This window comes from Onychostruthus taczanowskii, unplaced genomic scaffold (genome assembly GCF_017590055.1).
Source record: "Onychostruthus taczanowskii isolate IOZ18803 unplaced genomic scaffold, ASM1759005v1 scaffold216, whole genome shotgun sequence".
NCBI lineage: Eukaryota > Metazoa > Chordata > Aves > Passeriformes > Passeridae > Onychostruthus > Onychostruthus taczanowskii.
The window spans coordinates 169,174-188,193 of record NW_024499418.1 but is presented as its reverse complement, the minus strand read 5'-3'; the positions used below and the strand labels follow the sequence as shown (position 1 = coordinate 188,193).

Genomic DNA, 19,020 nt, shown 5'->3' with positions numbered 1-19,020 from the left:
GGGAAAGTGAGCAGGGCTCTTGGCAGGAGATACAGCCCTGCACATTCTAGGGCTGGCACAAAACCCGGAGTTCAAAACCATCACACATCATGAGGATTCTGGAAGGCAGGTGTGAGTTTGCTCTGCCTGGGTTCTGGGCCAGTGGGATGTGAGCCATCTCTTATCCTCAGAGCTGTAGTGTGACAGGGTCTATCATGGGACCCTCTGGTTCCCCAGTGTTTCAGAGAGGCTGATCTCTGGGCTCGCACCTTCACACAGATCAACACCAAAGCTGCTTCATTCACAAGCTGCTTCATTCCAGCCCAGTGCTACAATCTCTGCCCATTGCCAGGGCAAAAGCAGCAAGGTATTCTGACAACTTAGACCCTTCCCCTCTCTTGGGGCACAGCCTTCAGCTCTTAGCATCTATACTGTACTTCTATAGTCTTTTTTCAATGCACAAAAGCCACAAGGGCATCCAGCAGAATTCAGACATATATTCTTATATTTTACCCCTGTACACCCACTCATTCAAAAGGTCATCTGCTGCAGACAGTTCTCTTTCCTGGCTGTACAGATGGTGAGAGCGTGCCTTGCTCTGATCCACAACAGCCTCTCCTGGGTAAGGTTACTCACTGCAACATCTTAGGCTTATTCACTTTTGCTGCACCACCTCAGACCTGCTTACCTAGTGCTGTTCTGGTCCCAAAGCTTCACAGATATCTCCTGTCCTGGTGGAAATATCTGTTGATGATGGATCCATTTCCATAGGGAATGATTCTTAGCAACCAACCTGACTGGTTAGGCATTGCATCAGTTAAACTCAGAGAAAGGAGGTTTTTTGAGCTTATTCACTCGTAAATAGAGACTTTGTCTTTAAGTGAAAGACGAGGGGAGTGGGAAATAACATTTGCATAAAAATTCAGGCCATTCACTTACTGCTTTATTTAGTAAAATAAATGGAAAATTTCATGTGATATCAAGAAACAAATCTGTTTGTAGCATCAGGCAAGGCTGACAGTGGATCCCAGCATGGCACCAAAACCCAAAAGAATGAGGGAAACAGATCCCTGGAACTACTAGCTTTACTTCTGATACTGTCATTTCACTGTGCCACCCTTTGCTCCAACAGTAGCACAGAAAGACATATTGTAGGGCAATGCCAGAGGTCCTGAAGTACTGAAAAAAGAGCTCTGGAGCCAACAAATAAGGAGAGAAAAGAGAGAAGAGATTCCTGGAGAGGACAGACAGCATGTATATACATGGAATGATGATGGGAATCCATGACTGACTTGGCTCAGGAATTGCTGAGCTGTAGGGCAGAGTGAACTCCTCATACACCAGAAACAGACTCTGACTACAGTCATCCTCTTGGCTGAGAAAGAATCAGAGTTCTTCATTGAGGGGCTTCTCCTCAGATTTGTCTTCTTTCTAAAACACATTAGAGGCATAAAATCAGTTTTGACATTACTTAGTTTCTCAGCATAGGGATAAAGAAAACCAAATAACTCAAATGCCTCCCTCTGCTGTCTATGCCCCTGCGCTATCTCTTTTCTGTCACACGACACAAAGAACCTGTGCTACAGGAGGATCAATTTTGACAGAGAGACTTATAACACTGCCTGAACATTAAGATTGAATTGTGCCTCTCCCACTGGTAGAGTCCTAAGGCCCTATCTGCACACTCTGTTCTGTAGTCTTCCTGATAGATTTAATTCCTATCCATGCCACTGGTCTCTCTGACCTGCTCTCATATGCTGCCATCCACTACCTCCCTTCTCAGCATCTAAAAGCACCCTTCACTCTGTCTCCCTAACTGTTCCCAAAAGATAGATGCTTCACAGAGTCCTTCATACAGCTGCAGAGATCAGTGAATTCCTCTTGCTGTACACTAGAAGGCAGATGTCAATGAAGAAAGAGGCTCTGCAAAGACATCCACCTCTGCTCTGCCCTAAATCTAATGTTTCTCTGATATTCAGGTGGAAATGTACACGAAAGAGAAAATGACAGGGATGGGGAGGAGTTCAAGGAACTGAAGTAATCTTCTTCAAGAGCCTGGAAAACAATGGCATCAGGACCCCCTTTACCTTTGGCACTCTTTGCAGGAAACGATTACAGAAGTCCTGTACACGCTCGATGGAGATGTCATCCACAGTCAACACTTCGTGCTCATCATCTGGGGTGTGGAATACAGCCAGAGCTGGCAGCTGGGACTTCTTCAGCTGGAAGTACGACAGTACTCGTTCATTGCTCTTCAAATTGCTGTCTAACAGGATAAAGAGAATCTGTGACGGAAATAGGAAAGAAAACGTGAGAAAAACAGAAGCTGAGACAGAGAACAGATCCCCAGACAGTGATCATATGAAGATTAACAGGGATATTTTTATAAAGAGTTTGAGAAAACCATGCATGTTCTGTTAGGACAACGCTTTCCTTGGCCACTATCTAGCAGCTCCATGCAGTACATTTGTCTGTATTTTATCGAGTCCAGACTTACAGTACCAAATAAAATGGCTTCTTTCACATTCTTTAAAAATATATCCACAGAACAGCAGGAGGGCAGTCTCCACTTCTATTCTCTTAATAGATAAGGAAACAAGATGCCTTTCTCTTAACAGCAAATGTCAAAGAAGCTGAATCCTTTACTTGCATGCTATTTGGATAAGATCCTCACATCCTTGCAAGACCCAGTGTAAAAAGGGGTTTTGGTCTGGGAAAAATCAAATTCAATTGCAAGAATGTGGGAATGAGGTACAGGCATTAGGAACCTGCAAGGATAAGAACATGAAGTACCAAAACCAAAGGACATGTTAAAGTGAGCAGAAATGAGGATGCAAGGATTTGGGAAACAGAAGTTTTTGGCAAGACACCGATGTCCATACAGCCCAGCTCAGTGGAGCGTTCAGACCTGAGGAGAGAAGCTCAACATGAATAAGCCAGGATGAGAATGATCTACGGTCATTACCATGAAATTTATTAAAAAAAAATATATATATATCAGTTAAACAATTAAATCAGTCAGCTGATTAAATAGAATCCCTCAGTATGAGAATGATCTACGATCATTACCATGAAATTTATTAAAAAAAAAATATATATATATATCAGTTAGACAATTAAATCAGTGAGCTGATTAAATAGAATCCCTCAGCAGATGAGATCCAAGTCAATGAAAAAAACACCCAGCTAACATGTGTAATTTTATCTTCTTTTTCTCTGTGTGATCTACTGGGCCTAGCACATTCAGTGTACCTATGGACAAGGCTATGGCTCCACTTACACGAGAAAAAAGAGTTTAAAAAAAAAAGAAGTAATGTAATGTGAAGATTACATGCCCAGTTCCCAGGCTGTGACTAATGTTTTTCTTTCTTTTCAATGAAGAACACTCAAGTTAGTTCCAGACTTGTTTTCTTCTCTAAAAATAAACTTCATAAATACAAAATTCTTTACTTATTAAATTTATGTTGTATAAAAAACAAATATATCTGAAAACTTTCCTAGGCAACAGCCTATTGGGAAGGAGGGATAGTTAGGCTGCTGTAAGCTTTAACTTCAGTTTTTTAGTGAAATACAGAAATAGGAACAGCACTTTCACTGGATATGTGGCATTCACCATTTGTAATTTTTCTTCCAAAAGCCAACTGTGCCCCAAGAGGAAAAAGGTAGTGAGCAGACAGGTGGTGGTGTACTTCTCCCAGAGCACTTAATTCATCTTTTTGCAGGATAAAACACCAAGCTAGAAAAGGGTCACATATTTAAGATTCACAGGTCTAGGGACATGATCTAAGAGGCTTTCAGATGGAACAGCAGTATGCAATGTTTTAGGGCTCTCTTTTCAACTAGAAAGCTGGAAACAGAGGCCAGTGTTGGAGGGAAGCACTTTCAGAGTGTCAGTACAGTAAATGGTACTCCATTTTCATGGTGCATTCATTTTGGGTTTCTTTGTAAGAGATTGACTAGACAACAATATTTTTTTAATCAAATGTTAAAGAAGAAGTCATTAAAATAAGAAAAAAAGTATTGTTGCGTCACTTCTTATACAAAATCTCCACCACCTTTAAAACAGATGAATAGTATTTTAAAATAGTAATATGAATAAATGTTAGTCAATATTCTTCACGTCATCAAGCTTCCAGACTTTGCTAAAATATCCAAAACTAAAAAGCTGTACATGCTTTATCTATGAATACCAAGACTAGAGTAAGAATAAAAGAGCAAAAAAGTTGAGGTTTAGAACTCTGAATGCCTTCTTCCTCACAGGAGCAAACAGAAACACACAAACTGGCCCCTCAGCTAGAAAGGCTGAGATGTCATTGTCATTCAGAGTTGCTGACTTGGATCTCTCTAATGACTCCCATTTGGCCCACAGAGCTACAATGTGCCAAAGTACAGCAAAGTTTCCTTCTCTGCCTGTATTCAAAACATACAGGGAAGAGAGCAGTTGCATTTGGCCATGATAGCTCAGAAGAAGACACCTTAATGCCTGTGAGAATGGTGCATTCCTGGCAGGTCTGGGACATGGGATGGGTCCTCCTTCAGGAGAAGGGCCCACCTCTGCTGGCTGTGCTCCAGGAGTCCTGCCAGGGCAGGGCTGGTGGTCTCAGGGTCACACCTGTGGGGCAGAAGGAAGGACGTGCTGGCCCAGAGGCCACTAGCACTGGAAAGCTGATCTCCACAGCAGTTGAAAACCAAGAAGGTTTCTCTGTTGTCACATTTCCATGACAAGATGCCATCTGCTGCAACAGGAATTTTCTTATGAGGAATTTATTTTGTTCTGAGATTCCCAGTCAGCTCCAATCATAAAGAATGAACACTGTAATCAGGGAAAATTATATTGACCATGAGGTAGAATTCACACTGCCTAAACTCTGCCATCCAGATCCTAGTCTTGTCTCAGCCAGTTGTCTGTGTAACCTCTACAAGAAGCAGTGACAGGCACTTTATTCCACCTATTTTAGAACAGAAGGAAGCATATGCCTGTCCTTCTCTCTCAGTGCTGAAAAGAGGCTAAAACCTTAACTCAGATGACCTAGCAAAGCTATAATACACCAAAAACAAATCCCACTTATAATGGCAACTCTTATGTCACTGCCAGAGATCAGTTAGTTCCATCCCAAGCAGAAAATTCACTTTCCATTTCATATCATCCTGTTCAACAGCTGGTTAGGTGTTTTAAATTCTGAGATTATTTCCATTAATTTTTTTCATTTTGTAGCAATCTTCTACCTGTGTTCAGAGATCTGCTGCTTCAGGCAGTGAAAGATATCCTGCATTAATGAGAAACCCCTGACACAAAATGTCCCCTTCACACATGACATTTTCTGTGCACCATCACTTGCAATAAACCACCTTTCATAATTTTTGTGCACTGGTGCTGTCTTGGTGTCTTGACAAATTGATTCCTAGCCCAGTGCTTTTAGAACATCAAGTTTGTGGTAGATACTAAGATATGGAATGCTGTTATTGCCCAGGGAACTAAAGATAATTGAAAATAGCACTGATAGAAATGATAGAAACCAATTTGCAGAAATGATAGAAACCAATTTGCAATGATAGAAACCAATTTGCCATTGCTTAGTTTTTCCTCCAACAAAGACAAACAGAAAGGATGGTCAAGCCTTATATCCTGTCCTTGACTTTGAACTTCAGAGAGCTGAGGTTCACTGTTTTGTATAAGCAAAAAGATCAAATTCTGACATCTGAGTAATTTCTTACATCACAGTGCATCAAAGCAAAACAAAAACATCAGTCATTAATTTAAAAAAAAAAAGACAGCTATAAAAACAACTTTACTGCAGATATCTATTAAGTGAGATAAAAAGCCTGTATTTACAGGCTTCTCTGTTTATGGCTAAAAGAGGCATCTCTAAATATTATCTCTCTCAGTTCTGGTGCCATCAGTGCCTGACAAGAATAAAAAATGTACAAATAACTGTCTGCAAGAGAAAGGGCATCATCTTTTCATTTCCATGGAAGAACTCCTGAAGGACAGCAGGAGTTTCTCAGAATTCATTTTTAAATGGATTTACATCTAAATTAAAAGGGAGTTTACAAACATCCCTACCGAAATAATTTTGACATTGGAAACCAATTATGTCAGCTGCAACAAAAGCTGCTTTTGTTATTCCCAACATCACCTTGTTGAGACTTCTGCAAACGTCCATGAGTTACACCAGCTGTAATTATCATGTTATACTCTGACACTGTGGAAACAAAACTGAATATAAGTATTCTAGTTTGGCTCAGCAATGCAAACCCTGACATCTCCTTTCCAGTGCATTTTCTTTCCTTGCCTGGACTCTTGGCAGTACTTTCTCAAATAAGCACATATTTGATTGAAGATCCAAGAAGGCTGGTGGATTTACTCCCACAGCTGCAGTGCTCTGAACTCTGTTAGCTGTTATCCACCCACAACTGTTTCTCAAAAAGTGCTAGAAAACTACCATAATTCTTCTTATTGTGGCCAGCTTCTGCTTGTTTAGCATCATCTACCATTTGCATTTTCATCTCCAATATTTTACAGGGCTCGTGTCCCACAATAAAATCTAGAAAAATCTAGACTGCTCCAGGCACTTACTGTTGCTCCAGGTGCAGTTCAGACTGTTTTCAAATAAAAGTCCTCACCATCCTGCTTCATGGATCCTCCAGCTGAAAATTTCAGCTGCCCCTCAGGCAGAAGTGAAAATATCATAAACCAGAGGTGAAAGGACCATAACCCAGAAACTGGCAGATGAATCATTTCCTCATGTCCATTAACAGTTGGGCTCAAACATCTTAGAAGTGTTTTCACACTTCTATAAGTTATTTCACAATTCTATGGTTTTTCTTCTCTCTTTGGGGTTGGTCACTCAGCAGCAGCAGCAGCTCCTCTTCATCTCTCCATCCAAGCAACAAGTTTCTCTTTTCCCTCCCAGTGGTGATGACAGTGACAAGGACTGCTCTTCCATCAGCGTGCAGCAGAGATGTGTGACAGGATCAGTGCCCCTTCTCCTGCTTGGGATCCTTTTTGAGGCTCTGTTTGTGTTCTGCACTGGCTTGGAGAAATACTGCAACACACACCAAGCATCCCCACTCTGTTCTGGCACTCTGCAGTCACTGTGGAGCAGTGCTGGATGCAGTGGTACGTGCTCACAGGGAGTCTGAACATCTCTCCACTGCACAGCAATGATTCCTTGCTCAAAACACTGGTAGCACTAACCCCTCAGCACCAACAAACCTTTCACCATTATCCCACAGGACAGGAATTACTCACTGGTAATCCTGAACAAAATTCAAGTCAAGAATCTTGCATTTATTCTCAGACAATCTGCAAGCCACTGAAAAGCAAAATCTAATCAATATTTATTATGAAGCAAACTTCAATTAACTTGGTAGTTCCAACAACACATAACTTCACAAAGGAAAATTAGCCAGCAGGGATCTTCATGGTATTGTGCAGTGGCTGCCACTGATACCCAAACCAATCCAGGTCTTTCTGTAGGAAAAAGCAATGGGGACAAGCCTAAGTGGGCATATCACTCTGCTTACTCCTTACTATCCAGATCTAAAATTCAAGCAGAGGGATCTTAGCTCTCTCTTGCTGCTTTCTAGGAGGACAGTCCAAAGCACAATTTACTCCTCAGAGTGCCACTCCTTCAGGAAAAATAACTTATTAGACTCTAGGTCACTTCATTTCTGTGTCCTCAAGTACCACAGCAATAAAGTGGAAATAATTAGTCAAATCCCCACATCTTTAATGTTTGTACTCTGCTCTGGCAAACTTGTTGACTTATTTGCTTGGAAATGTGCCTGAACAAATTAAAAAACCCCTAGATTTGGCTTGCTGAGAATTCATAAATTGTCTGAACTTCAGTACAACATTTTATCCAATGTTTTGTGAAGTATTTCTAGGAAAATTATAGCTATTTACTCAGATCTAGGCAAGTCACATGAAAACTAGATGCAGCTGCATCAGCAAAGGACAGTGATGCTAAACAGCATTGTGTTGGAAGAAATAGCTGCTGGGTGGAGACCTGTATCACATTCTGCGTCTCATGGAGAACAGTGTTAATTGTGTCACTTTAACACACATCTCACAATAGATAAATAGAATTTTACAGATAAATGAGTTTTCTTTTATGACTACATATTCATCAAAGCAAAACATTTTTGAAGAGGCCTTTTGATTTTGATGCATAGTTTCTGCCTAGTCTCTTGCCAATGGTTAGGAAAGATGTAAAGGTTCCAAAGCTGTCCTGCCATAAGCAAGTCTCAAGACTTCTGAGATTGCCTGGTTCTGAGGAGGTCCCTGAATTTGAAGGTGAGGGTATACTTGATCTATAATCTGTTCCTTCAATACCAAAACCAGATGCATACAGATATCCTAGTTATCAGATCCCAAATCTTTCCAGCTCCACACTTCTCAGAGGAAGACCTCTTTGTGCCTCTCAGCTCATCCTTCCCCACTTCTGTGATACTCTGTCCTCTCCCATCTGCTGTTCTCCCTTGCCACAGATATCTTCCTGTTGCTCCCAATCCTCCTTGGCTTGCAAGTTCATTCCTCTGTTCCTTGGACACAAATTCCGCTGTAATCCTGCTGCCGGCAGAGAAGCAGACATCAGATGATTTACTACATTGGGAGCTCTGTTCCCTGAGGGATGAGATTCAGGCAAAATTTCTCTGAAACACCTCATCCATCTCATCACCTTAGGGTGGGAAGTCAAAGCAATAAATTTGCAGCTCCTTTAAAACAGTCATTTCCAGAAGTGAAAGGGTTAAGAAGCACTGACATTATTTGCTATCTGGTCACGTATATAAGGCTCCTTGGCATCCTGCAGGCTGTAGGTAGAAATTCACCTCTCACATCAGTAGAGTGCAACTGTTGCCAGACTGCAGAGCAGCAGCTGGGTGTCCTCTCCTAGTACGAGGGAACAAAACTGGACTAAAAGCAACAAAGTCCACGATGTTTCAGCAAGACAGCAGAGAGCAGGATACAGAAGGTATTTTCCCAGCGAGGTGGCAAACTGGCAAAAGGTGAACAGAACCAACCCGTCCACTTATTATCTAGATAATCCACTTTTCCTGCTACTTGACCTTTGCTCTCATAATTCACAGAGGAGATTATGCCCTCCCCATTCAGGGCAGAAATCACTGGGTTTTTTCCTCCCCAACAGCCCCTCTTTCTCTGTTTGGACTTACCTTCCCCTTGTAGAGCTCTGCCGCCGCCCGAAACTTGCGCATTCGCTCAGGGTGCTTTGGAGACATCTTGTCTGTGATCAGGAGGAGGTTAAACTGGAGTGAGCTCTGCATCACACCTATTGCTGTCTGCCCAGCACAGAGACAGAAACACGGCAAGGAGGTTGAGAACACTCAGTGTCAGTGGGACATGGCTCAGCTGTGGTTTCTTTGCAAATCAGCATCAAAAGCAGGACAGATTTCTTTAAAGCAGGGGGGATCCAATCCATGTTCTTTGCAGAAGCTCTTAACCTCCTGGCTTTGCTTATTTCCCAGACAAGAGTCTGAAGACCACAAAGGTCCATCACTGGCCTTAAGAAAATTACTGACTAAGCAAGAGGAATAGGAGTAGGGCAGAATACAGGAAGCTGAAGACTAAAGATGTGAAGAGCAAGGCCAGCAAACACTGAATATAAGGGTGTCCTAAATTGCTAAGGTCCAGCACCTGTCTGAAATATGAGCAAGAAAGTGGAAAGGATTTGTGGTGTCAAAGTTGGTGTTTGTCCTTGTTTTCTTTCTTTAGTGTTACCCTGTATATAGGATGGGGATGAGTTCACAGTTTCAGCAGCCTGATGGCCTGCACACTCCTGAGTGCTGAGGATTAAAATTGTCTCTGCTGTCCCACGGTGGGAGAGGACCCTGGGCAAGGGCCACGTGGGCACTACACACTGGCCCTCTGTGAGGAACCAGGGTTGGCACTGCCCAAGAAGCCACGGCACATCTCCACGAACTCTCTCACTCCTCATCTCGCTTCTGTCTGCTTCCTGCAGGCCTGCAGCCTCTCCCTCAAATTAAACAGGAGTGGGGCCAGACCTGCTGCCTCCCTAGTGCCACCGAAACCACAGAGGCACAGACTGTGCCGCTCCCCGCCAGTGGCAGCAGAAAGTTTCCACATGCTCCAGAGTAACAAGGAAGGGGTCAGGGAGTGCATGCTGGCAAGGGCCATGAATAACAGACATCTAGACTTTGGCAAAGGAGACTCTGCTGTTAGCTTAATATTTATCAGATATTTTCTATCCCTTCACTTTTCTGATGGTGTGCAACTGAGGCAGGGAACAGTAGAGGGGTTGCAAGCTAAGCTGGAAAGCGTTAGAGGACTTCATGGGGGAGGATGAGGCTGAAGGTGAGGATGAAGCCAGCCAGCACCAAGGCCCTTGACAAGGCCGGGGTGAGAGCAGACGAGGAGGGAGCAGCAGTTCCTCCAGCCACTCCGCACAAAGGTGTGCTTGTCCACACAGCCTTGTGTAAGAGCAATCAGCAGAGCTCATCAGGAGGGCTGGATCACATCTGACTCTCCTGAAAAGCCCACAGGGTAAACATTGCCTAAAAAATCCTAAAGTATGTAGGAGAAACAGTAAGAGCCCCAGGATGGGGAGAGAAACTCTTGGCAGCACTTGGTGCGAACCATGTGACCCCATTATCTGCTGACCTGCAGCATTTTTGGATGCAAACAGCATATGCACTGGGAATAAATATTTATGAAAAACCAAGCTACCTTAGGGAAGCTGGGAGGGCTTTGGGCCAGTGATTTCAGGAGGCACTGTTAATTGCAGCACCTTGATATAGCTCCACAGCATCTGGGAAAAAACTGTAACAACATCTGTACTGACAATCAGGGTGGAGGGGACCAGCTGAACAGCTGAGGAATTCTCAGTCAGGGAGACAGCCTGGGTGCCAAACAGGCAGTGAGAGCCCAAAGCACCAACAGAAATGCATAATGAAATTGCATTGTCCCAAGAACTGTAAAACGATCTAATAGGGGCTCCAAGGTTTCAGAAGGTCTGGGAAATTACGAAGATGAGAACACCATCCCTGCTGATGTGACTTGGATATTCTGAAAAGGCTGTTAGGCCAAGGGAGCAGGATATAGCAGTCCCCAGAAATAATGTGTGATTTTAAAATGTATTTTTCCCTTTTGAAGATGAAAAAACAAAAACAATTTTGTTTTTGGTCTTGGGGTTTTTTTGTTACAGATAAAAAACCCAAACTCCTACAATATTTCATTGGGGGGGAAAAAAAAAAAAGTTAAATTTCAAAAAAAAAGTTAAATTTCAAAACAAAACTCACATTGGGTCTCTTAGATGATCCTTGGGTTTATCTTAAAAATGGTATAGCACTGCAACAGGTTGGGCCATTCTTCCCTGATACAAGCAGAGCCTGGTCAGCACTGTTATAGCCATCCAGAAGGCCACAAAACACCCCATCAGCAATGATAAAGTCTCAACCTTGCAGCAACTGAGGCTTCTAGTACCTTTGACTCCACAGCAATGAGACCAAGGAACTGCTAAGAATTCAGAAGAACCTAAATCCTTGGTCAACCTCTACAGCAGGGAGGAGTGCTGGGACCCTGCCACTGCCAGTCAGATGGGGGAGCCAATGAAGATGGCCAACATGGAAACATTCTAAGTCTGATTTTGTGTGTGGTTGGTTGGTTGGTTTGTTGGTTGGTTTGTTTTGGTGGTGGTAGTTGTTGTTGAACTGATTAATTCCAGAGGAAGGATGGAAGGGATGGGAAAGATTTTGCTTGGGAAGTTCCCAACCCATTCTTGAATATGCATTCAAATATTTGGGCTTGCATCAAGCCCTATGTGCTGAGTGATGCAGAAATCCTGCCTTCTGAGAGCAGGTCATTTGAGCTTCCATGATTCTCAGGGCTCATCAAAGAAAGGGCATTCTGGCTGAGCTGGCTCCGCAGGCATGGCACAACACAGCAAATATCCATGGGAGGAAGCAGCACTGCATGCAGAGTAGTAAGAAATGGAGTTCTCTGCCCCTCAACATCCCAAATTTACTGGAAAGCCAAAGGAGCTGTGATGAGTCCCTTCCTCTCCCCCACACTCATGCCACAGCAAATCTGCTTCCAGTCCACATGTGGAGCAGCAGTGAAGAACTGTGCGTCTTCCCCAGTCCCATCCACACCCTTGCTCCAACCCTCACATACATCTGGATATGCAAACTGGGGCCAGAGGATACCAAGAGAAGAAGGCCAAGCGCAAGGGTGAGGACTGCAGGGAGCTGGTATTTACCACAGGGTTGTACTCTGTCACCAGACGGAGCTCGTTCATCCGAACAAAGCGAATCAGCTTCTTGGCATCAACCTCTCTGTTGTTCATGTCCAGGTCCCGCCGGTCATTGTCCACCTGAAGGCAGGCAAAGACACCTACAGTCACAGCTGTCCTCCCCTCCCAGCACCTCCTCCAGAGGCACTGATTGCACTCTCTCACAGAGACACCCATCCCCTGGGACACCACCATCCTCTCTCCCCCACTGCACAATGCCCACCTCTTCTAGGGGTCTACAACCTACAGGAACGAGCCTGCACTTTGAGATAACGATCTCTCAGCCTTCTCCAGCCTCCCAAGGACAAGGCAAACTCATGGTATAATAGAAATCTCTTAGGACTCCAGATATCCCTATATTACCAGCTCTCGGCGCACTGGAGACAGGGAGAATTAGCTGACAAACTATTCTAGGCATTGTGGAGAAAGGTCATTAAACAGTCTAACTCCTCACATCAATACTGGCTTTACATCCCTTTTAAACATCCTCATCTGCTTATTCTGTTTCTTCTACAAGTAATAAACATTGGCATCGCCCGGTATGGAATTCCTGGAAACATTGTGCAAGCAGGAAATCTCTCCAATAAAAAGAGGATTTTTCTTCCAGTACAGCAGGAAAGAAAAAAGAAAAAAAGAAAAAAAGAAAAAAAATAAAGCCCAGCATATTTCAGCTTTAGAGGAAAATTCATCCTGCCACACATCTCCCCACACTTCATCCCCTCAAAATGATGTGATTTTATTGAGATTTTCATGACCTGATAAACAGAAAAAAAAAAAAAGCAGGCAACCACTGAACGATAGCAATACACTAGAGTTCAAGGGCAGAGTTCCTGTGCAGTACCACCACAGGATGTGATGGAGTTAAGCCATGGGGGCAGTGGTCTCTGACATGAAGTAGGATCAAAGTTTGGGATTTAAAAGTCATTGATACATATGTTGAATGAGGTTCTTGGGGCTGAGGAGCAGTCCACATTCACACCCCAGATTTTATTCTCTGCATGTGGACGACATCTGAAAGTTCTTGTGTTAGTTTTTCCAGTGGTGTGCAGACATCTAAAGTAATTTTTGCTGTTCTGTGGTCATTGGCAAGGTTTTTGATACCAGTCACCCGTCCTGTCTGACAACACAAGCTGGTGATTTTCAGACTGTGTGGCCTGATTCCTCTCACAGAATTTGCTCCTGCCCAACATGAAAGGGCAGCTCTGCTCAAGTACATAAGAACAGGACAGTGCAACACCTGGGCAGGTGAGATCAGACAGGCCTTAAGAACCAATCTAAAGCAGCCTGGACTCTACAGAAAGTCTTTTCTTGGCTTTCATGGACTTCTGGAAATCTCTGACTCCCATCTGGGTATCATAACACCTTGAATCAGCACTCAACATTCATGTTTTTAAGAAAATAAGGCTGGAAAATAGCCTGCATTTAATAGTTGAAGCTCTAGTCAAAATGTCTTCATCACTCCATATAATTACGTTGTTAGCATCTGTTAACTATGTTCTTTTTAGGTCTATCAGGATTTCTTACTGGAATAAATCTGTTTCTTTCCCATATATACAAAGAAGTCTCACCAGCTGACACAGTCCCTCCTACTACTGTAATTATGGTTTAAACTTCTAAGCATTGTAAGTGTTTCATACACTGCAAAGGCAAAGAAAAAAAATTGTCTATGCCTCTGATTCACTTCTATCCTGGTGACGCATCTTTGTATCCTTCAAATGAGTGTTTGATTCCAAGTTCCTGTATCCGTTCTTTTAAAATTCCTTTTTATCTCTGACCTCTTACTCCTACACATTATTCATCACAGGATAAAAGAAAAAATAATGTGTCTGATAATTTAAGAAAAACTGACAATCAGACAAGTGAATTGTCAACCATTGAACCTGACTATTGTTTTATTTTCTTGGCTGGTTTTTTTTCCATATTAAATAAGAGTTCGGTTGCAAAAACTTGACTCCAAACAAAGAATATTCAATATAATACAAATTCCAACAATCCAAACAATTTATTTTATCAAACTCTCTCCCAGTGCAGTCATCCTCACTATCTGCACGGTGCAAAAACAAAGGATCTTTTCAAAATTTTTGGAAGAAAACCACAATGACTAAGAACCAAAATTGAAATGGGTGTTGCTTAAAATTGCAACATCTAGCAAATAAAAGGTTAAATAAAAGGACGTGCCTAACTATTGCTCACTCTTAGATCATTCTTTTTTTAATTATTTGGATAATATCAGTGGTAAACATGGTGAAGGAAATGATGAGGGGGAAAAAAGAGAACAAACTGTCCAATCTTTGTACAAGCTAGATCTACAACTTGGGCAAGCTGCCATATTTAGTTTCCCTAGAACATGTGGTGTGTGCCCATTTCTCCCCACCTCGAGCACTTAGAGGTCTGGTGTCACGACACTCCATGGCTTTTAGGACATCTTGTGCTGTCTGGGGCCCTGTTCCCCTTCAGACACACCTACCTCTGCAGTTTTCAACTGCCATGCTTGTGCAAGAAGGAGCAACGTGGGGAAATTGATGTAACTAGTAGAATACTTGCTCTTAACTTTTCTTTTCTTGGTACTTTTGCAGCAGGCACATGGCCCTTCCCAGTACCATCTCCTTAAATTTCAGCAAATATAGCTGCATGGAGGCTACATTGAGCTACCTGCACTTAGAGCTGGAGTCAACAGAGATATGATCTATCGCAGCATCCATCCCTAAGAAACTCCAAAGCAAGATTTCTAAGGCCTAAAGCATATTTAGGAAATGAGTCTGCAAACCACAGTGTAGGGTGGCACAGCGTCTCTTAACTGCAGAGACCTAGACTGGATGTGTTTTCTGTCTCATTGGAAAAGTTTTGTACCCTAGGAGACAGCTTTGCCTGCCTGAAGTGACACTTGCCAAGTTTTGGTATCAAGCCTGCTGTGTTGAGCCATTGTGACATGGACGCTTTTCATGTGTCTCAGGACCCTTTCCAAAACCACAGAAACCCCATCCAAGTTAATGCCAAGCTGTGAGCAGGTCATGTGGAAACACAGGCATTGCTCTTTGCAGAGCTCTGGGTGCTGAACCAGATGCGTAGGGCAAACACCTAAATAGGAGAATCATACCAGGTGTAATTAACGCTCCGTATCTCAGTGACAGGCACTCTGCAGTTGAAAAGCAAAAGCCTTTTTTGGGGCAAGAAGAGGGATGTACTTTGAGGTGGACAGGCAGCCTGACTGCCAATGACAACCCTATTTTTGTCTTGCCCTAAGGAAAGATGAGTTTTATGCTTTTTACTGCTGTATACACCTTGGACGTACTGCTGTATGTCCAAGACCCTCTCCCACCCACACCAGCGCTCTGGGGGACCCGGAACCAGACCCTTATTCTGGAGACGCCGGTTTTTCCCCGCAGCGTGTTCCCGGGAGGGAGCGGCTGGCGATGCCCCCGCCACGCCGCGGGCCCACGCACCCTGCGGAACAGCGCCACGGTGTTCTCCGAGGCGCCGTAGCGGGACAGGACGGCGGCGCTGCTGCTCAGGCCGAAGGGCACCTCTGCGATCTCTCCGGCCGCCAGGCGAAACTGCTCCGCTTCGGGGCTCCGCGGGTCCTGCGGGGCACAGCGGGACGGTCAGCGGCCGAGCCCGAACGGGGCACCGGCGCCGGCGCCGGCACCGGCACCGGCGGCACGAGCGCGACACCTGCCGGCCGCTCGGTCCCCGCGGGAGCGCGGGCGGGCTGCTCCGGGATCCTGGAACCTGCCAGGATGGTGCTGAGCCCTTGGGCACTCACCAGAGCATAGGTGTAGCTAGTTTAAAAAAAAATCTATATCTATATCTATATCTATATAATCTATATCTATATCTATATATACATCTATATCTATATCTATATCTATATAATCTATATCTATATCTATATATCTATATCTATATCTATCTAGGAGCATGTATGTGTAAGTGTGTGTTTCTAAAATACATACATATCTATAAACGTCGCCATTTTTATGCTAACCTTGATGCTAGAGTCAGGGTGTTACAATTTTCAACACCTTGCATTATCAGTACCGTGGCTCCTTTCAAAAGGATATCTTAGGTGCATTTTGTAAAAAAGTAGTTAATTCAGGTTATGTGCAATTTCTCCGCTTTTTGAGGTCCATTCTCTTTCTTGCAGAAAGCATTAAATACTAATGTCCTTTGCCTGTGTTAAAGCATTCCTTGCTATTCCCATTCCCAACTTTTTAGTGATGTATTTTTGATACTTCTATTTATTGGATATAAATTCTCAAGACATGGTCTCTGCTTGGAAATTGGTTTGTTTTTCTTTTTAGTTTGAACTGTCAGCTCAGCTGTTTGTGAGCCCAGAGAGAAGGGAAAACAAAATTCTTTGTTCATTCCAAAGAAAAACATCTCTCATGACATGTTTTGGAAATGCCAGCGCATCAACATTGCTCTGGTGAGAGCGCTAAAGCCTAGGGTGGGAATAATCTCGCTGAGTTTTGGAGCATTCCTGGGAAACCTGGGGTTTAATGAGGGCGAGCATGGCCCTTTCTCAGAGACACGCAGGGTTTCTGGAGCAGTGTGCTGTGTTTCCATCACGGCATGCTGTTCCCAGTCAGGGAGGCCGTGCTCATTATACGGGAATCATGCCGAGCCACATGCTGCAGTGAACTGAAGGGCTGCAGCAGAGAAATAATTTATGGTGAGCAGAGAACATGGGCTTTATTTGGATGAATCTACTTTCAGGCCGAGAGCCAAGCCCTCATGGCACACGCACGTCTTTATCTCCCGTTCAAATGCAGCCCGGCCATGCTTCAGGCACTGAATGCCCGAGATGTGGCTGGCTGCTGCCTCCTGCTCCTGGCGGCTGGGGCTGCACGGCAGCAGCCTCCTGTCTGGCTCTGAAGAATGCAGTCCTGCAGAGGGAGGTCACTGTGGCACAGGACAAAAGGAGCCGTGTCCCTGCTTAGCTCGGGAGGAGGCTCTGGGTGCAGCTCTGCCGCAAGCCCAGCCAGCTACCCTCGGGGAAGGAGGCGTCTCGGCACTTTCATTCTGCGTGTGCAGATTGCCTGGCTGCTTTGCACAGCTTCAGCGCTGCAAGAGCAACCCCCAAGGAGCTCCAATTGCCTGCAGGCACCGAAGCCGAGGCGGCTGGTGCTCTGTGATCAGCGCTTACCAGGCCCCTGGGGATAAGGCTCACAGCTCACAGACTTGTTGCTGCCCGCACTGCGCAGGCAGCACCGTCGGTTCTCACTCTCTGGTGGGCTGGGAGGTGCCACTGCCCTGTACCAAGGGCACGATGCCCTCCCTAGGCTGCCCTCCAGCCCCAGGCACAGGGCAGAACGACAAAGGTGCTTGCAGAAGGACCTGGTTCTGGAAGCCTGAAGCCTTCTCTGACATGAGGCAGCGAAAGCATGGAAAAAGGTGCAATTTGGGGACCTTAAAAGCAATAAGGATCCTGCGAAAGAGGATTGTACAGTGCTGTAGCTCAATAAATATTTTCCTTTTATTTTCTGAGGAAAAATACTCGTGGCATTTGGAGGGGGCAAGGGACTCGGCTGTCACTCACTTTTGAATTCAGCGGAATTTGGATAAAAAGAGACAGAGATCTCAAGGGTACCTACTACTACTCTGGGGAACAAAGAAGTGAAACAGAGACCATGCCTACATCCTCCCTACAAAGAGGCTGCAGCCTGAGCCCAAACCCTCTTGGACTTCAGCAGACCTGCACTATCACTTCTCCCTGAGACTTGGCTTCCTCATCCCTATCACACAGGCAGTGTTTTACTCTGTCTTTGCTGACTACAGCAAATAACTGACCTTCCCATTCACCCCTCACCAACACTGTTTCTCTACCATGTATATTTCTGTTTCTTCCCCTGCAGCATTTCCCTCTCTCCTGCTCCAGGGCTCCTACAGCCTTACAGCCTCCTTCATCTTCCTCCCTTACTCCATCTCTTTTTCCAGGCACAGACCAAATTCCCTGTGCTCTCTCTGTGACCCATCACCGAATCCCTCCACATGCCTGTCACAGCCCCAGCACCTTTTGGGACAACAGCTGCCTTTGGCAGGTGCTTACACCACATCCAGCTTCCTGCTCTCATCAGGGTGGGATAGAGCTCACAACCGGCAGAGGGAAGGTGCTGTGAACACACCTGGAAGAATCCAATGACTGCCACCTCTGCACCACTGATGAAGGCTTCAGCATCTGGGATGCTGTTTAACAGGACAGGTTTCTCTGTGGCGCTGGCTGTGCCTGCAGAGCAAAGGTCAGGGTTGGGCAGAGTGCACACAAGGAGCAGCTCAAAGAGGATCCCCCCAGTACACACACAAGCATCCCAACCTTACAAGCTCACCCCCACACCTCTCTTGCAAGCTCAACATGTTTGTGCAGCATACCTTGGATAAGGAAGACTCCCTGAAGCAGACCCAGACTTTCCCCAAGGCGGGAAGAAAGCTCACTTACTGTGGGATGCAGAGTCACTCCCTCCAGCACAGCCTGCTGGGGAGCATCTGGTGAGCAGGATAACAAAGAGGCACGAGAAGATGGATGTGCCCATGGTGCCAGCTCGCCTTCTCCTCGCCATGCCACCCTGCTCCTGTCCTCTCCTCGGTGAGACACGTCAGCTGCTGTGGGGACCCACAACCTTCCTGGGGCGGTGGGAAGGGAGCAGCTGGCCCAGGGCAAAGGCCTGAGATAACTGCCTGGCTGGAGAAAGCCCCTCCCTGCTGTGCAGGAATCAGCCTTGGAGAGCTGCACCAACACGCCGTGGTGCATCCTCACCCACAGCACTAGACT

At 44.9% G+C, this 19,020-nt stretch overlaps 1 protein-coding gene across 1 annotated transcript; it reads right to left on the bottom strand.

Annotated features, from left to right (window-relative positions):
* Positions 1-1,365: 1,365 nt before the first annotated feature.
* On the bottom strand, positions 1,366-18,808 carry ERP27 (endoplasmic reticulum protein 27). The gene is made up of 7 exons (XM_041404613.1): positions 18,688-18,808; positions 18,377-18,477; positions 15,695-15,832; positions 12,219-12,332; positions 9,157-9,282; positions 2,067-2,264; positions 1,366-1,410 (listed from the first exon to the last, which is right to left on the bottom strand). Exons 1-7 carry the CDS (start codon positions 18,806-18,808, stop codon positions 1,366-1,368), a joined length of 843 nt encoding a protein of 280 aa, XP_041260547.1.
* Between the last annotated feature and the right edge of the window lie 212 nt (positions 18,809-19,020).

What these genes read in the sequence shown, in the direction of transcription:
- ERP27 (XM_041404613.1), bottom strand. Translation starts at nt 18,808, where the DNA reads ATGGCGAGGAGAAGGCGAGCTGGCACCATGGGCACATCCATCTTCTCG. An exon ending in GAGTGACTCTGCATCCCACA is followed by an intron (nt 18,478 to 18,687) that starts GTAAGTGAGCTT and finishes TTTGCTCTGCAG; the next exon opens with GCACAGCCAGCGCCACAGAG. An exon ending in CCGTGGCGCTGTTCCGCAGG is followed by an intron (nt 12,333 to 15,694) that starts GTGCGTGGGCCC and finishes GCCTGCCTTCAG; the next exon opens with GTGGACAATGACCGGCGGGA.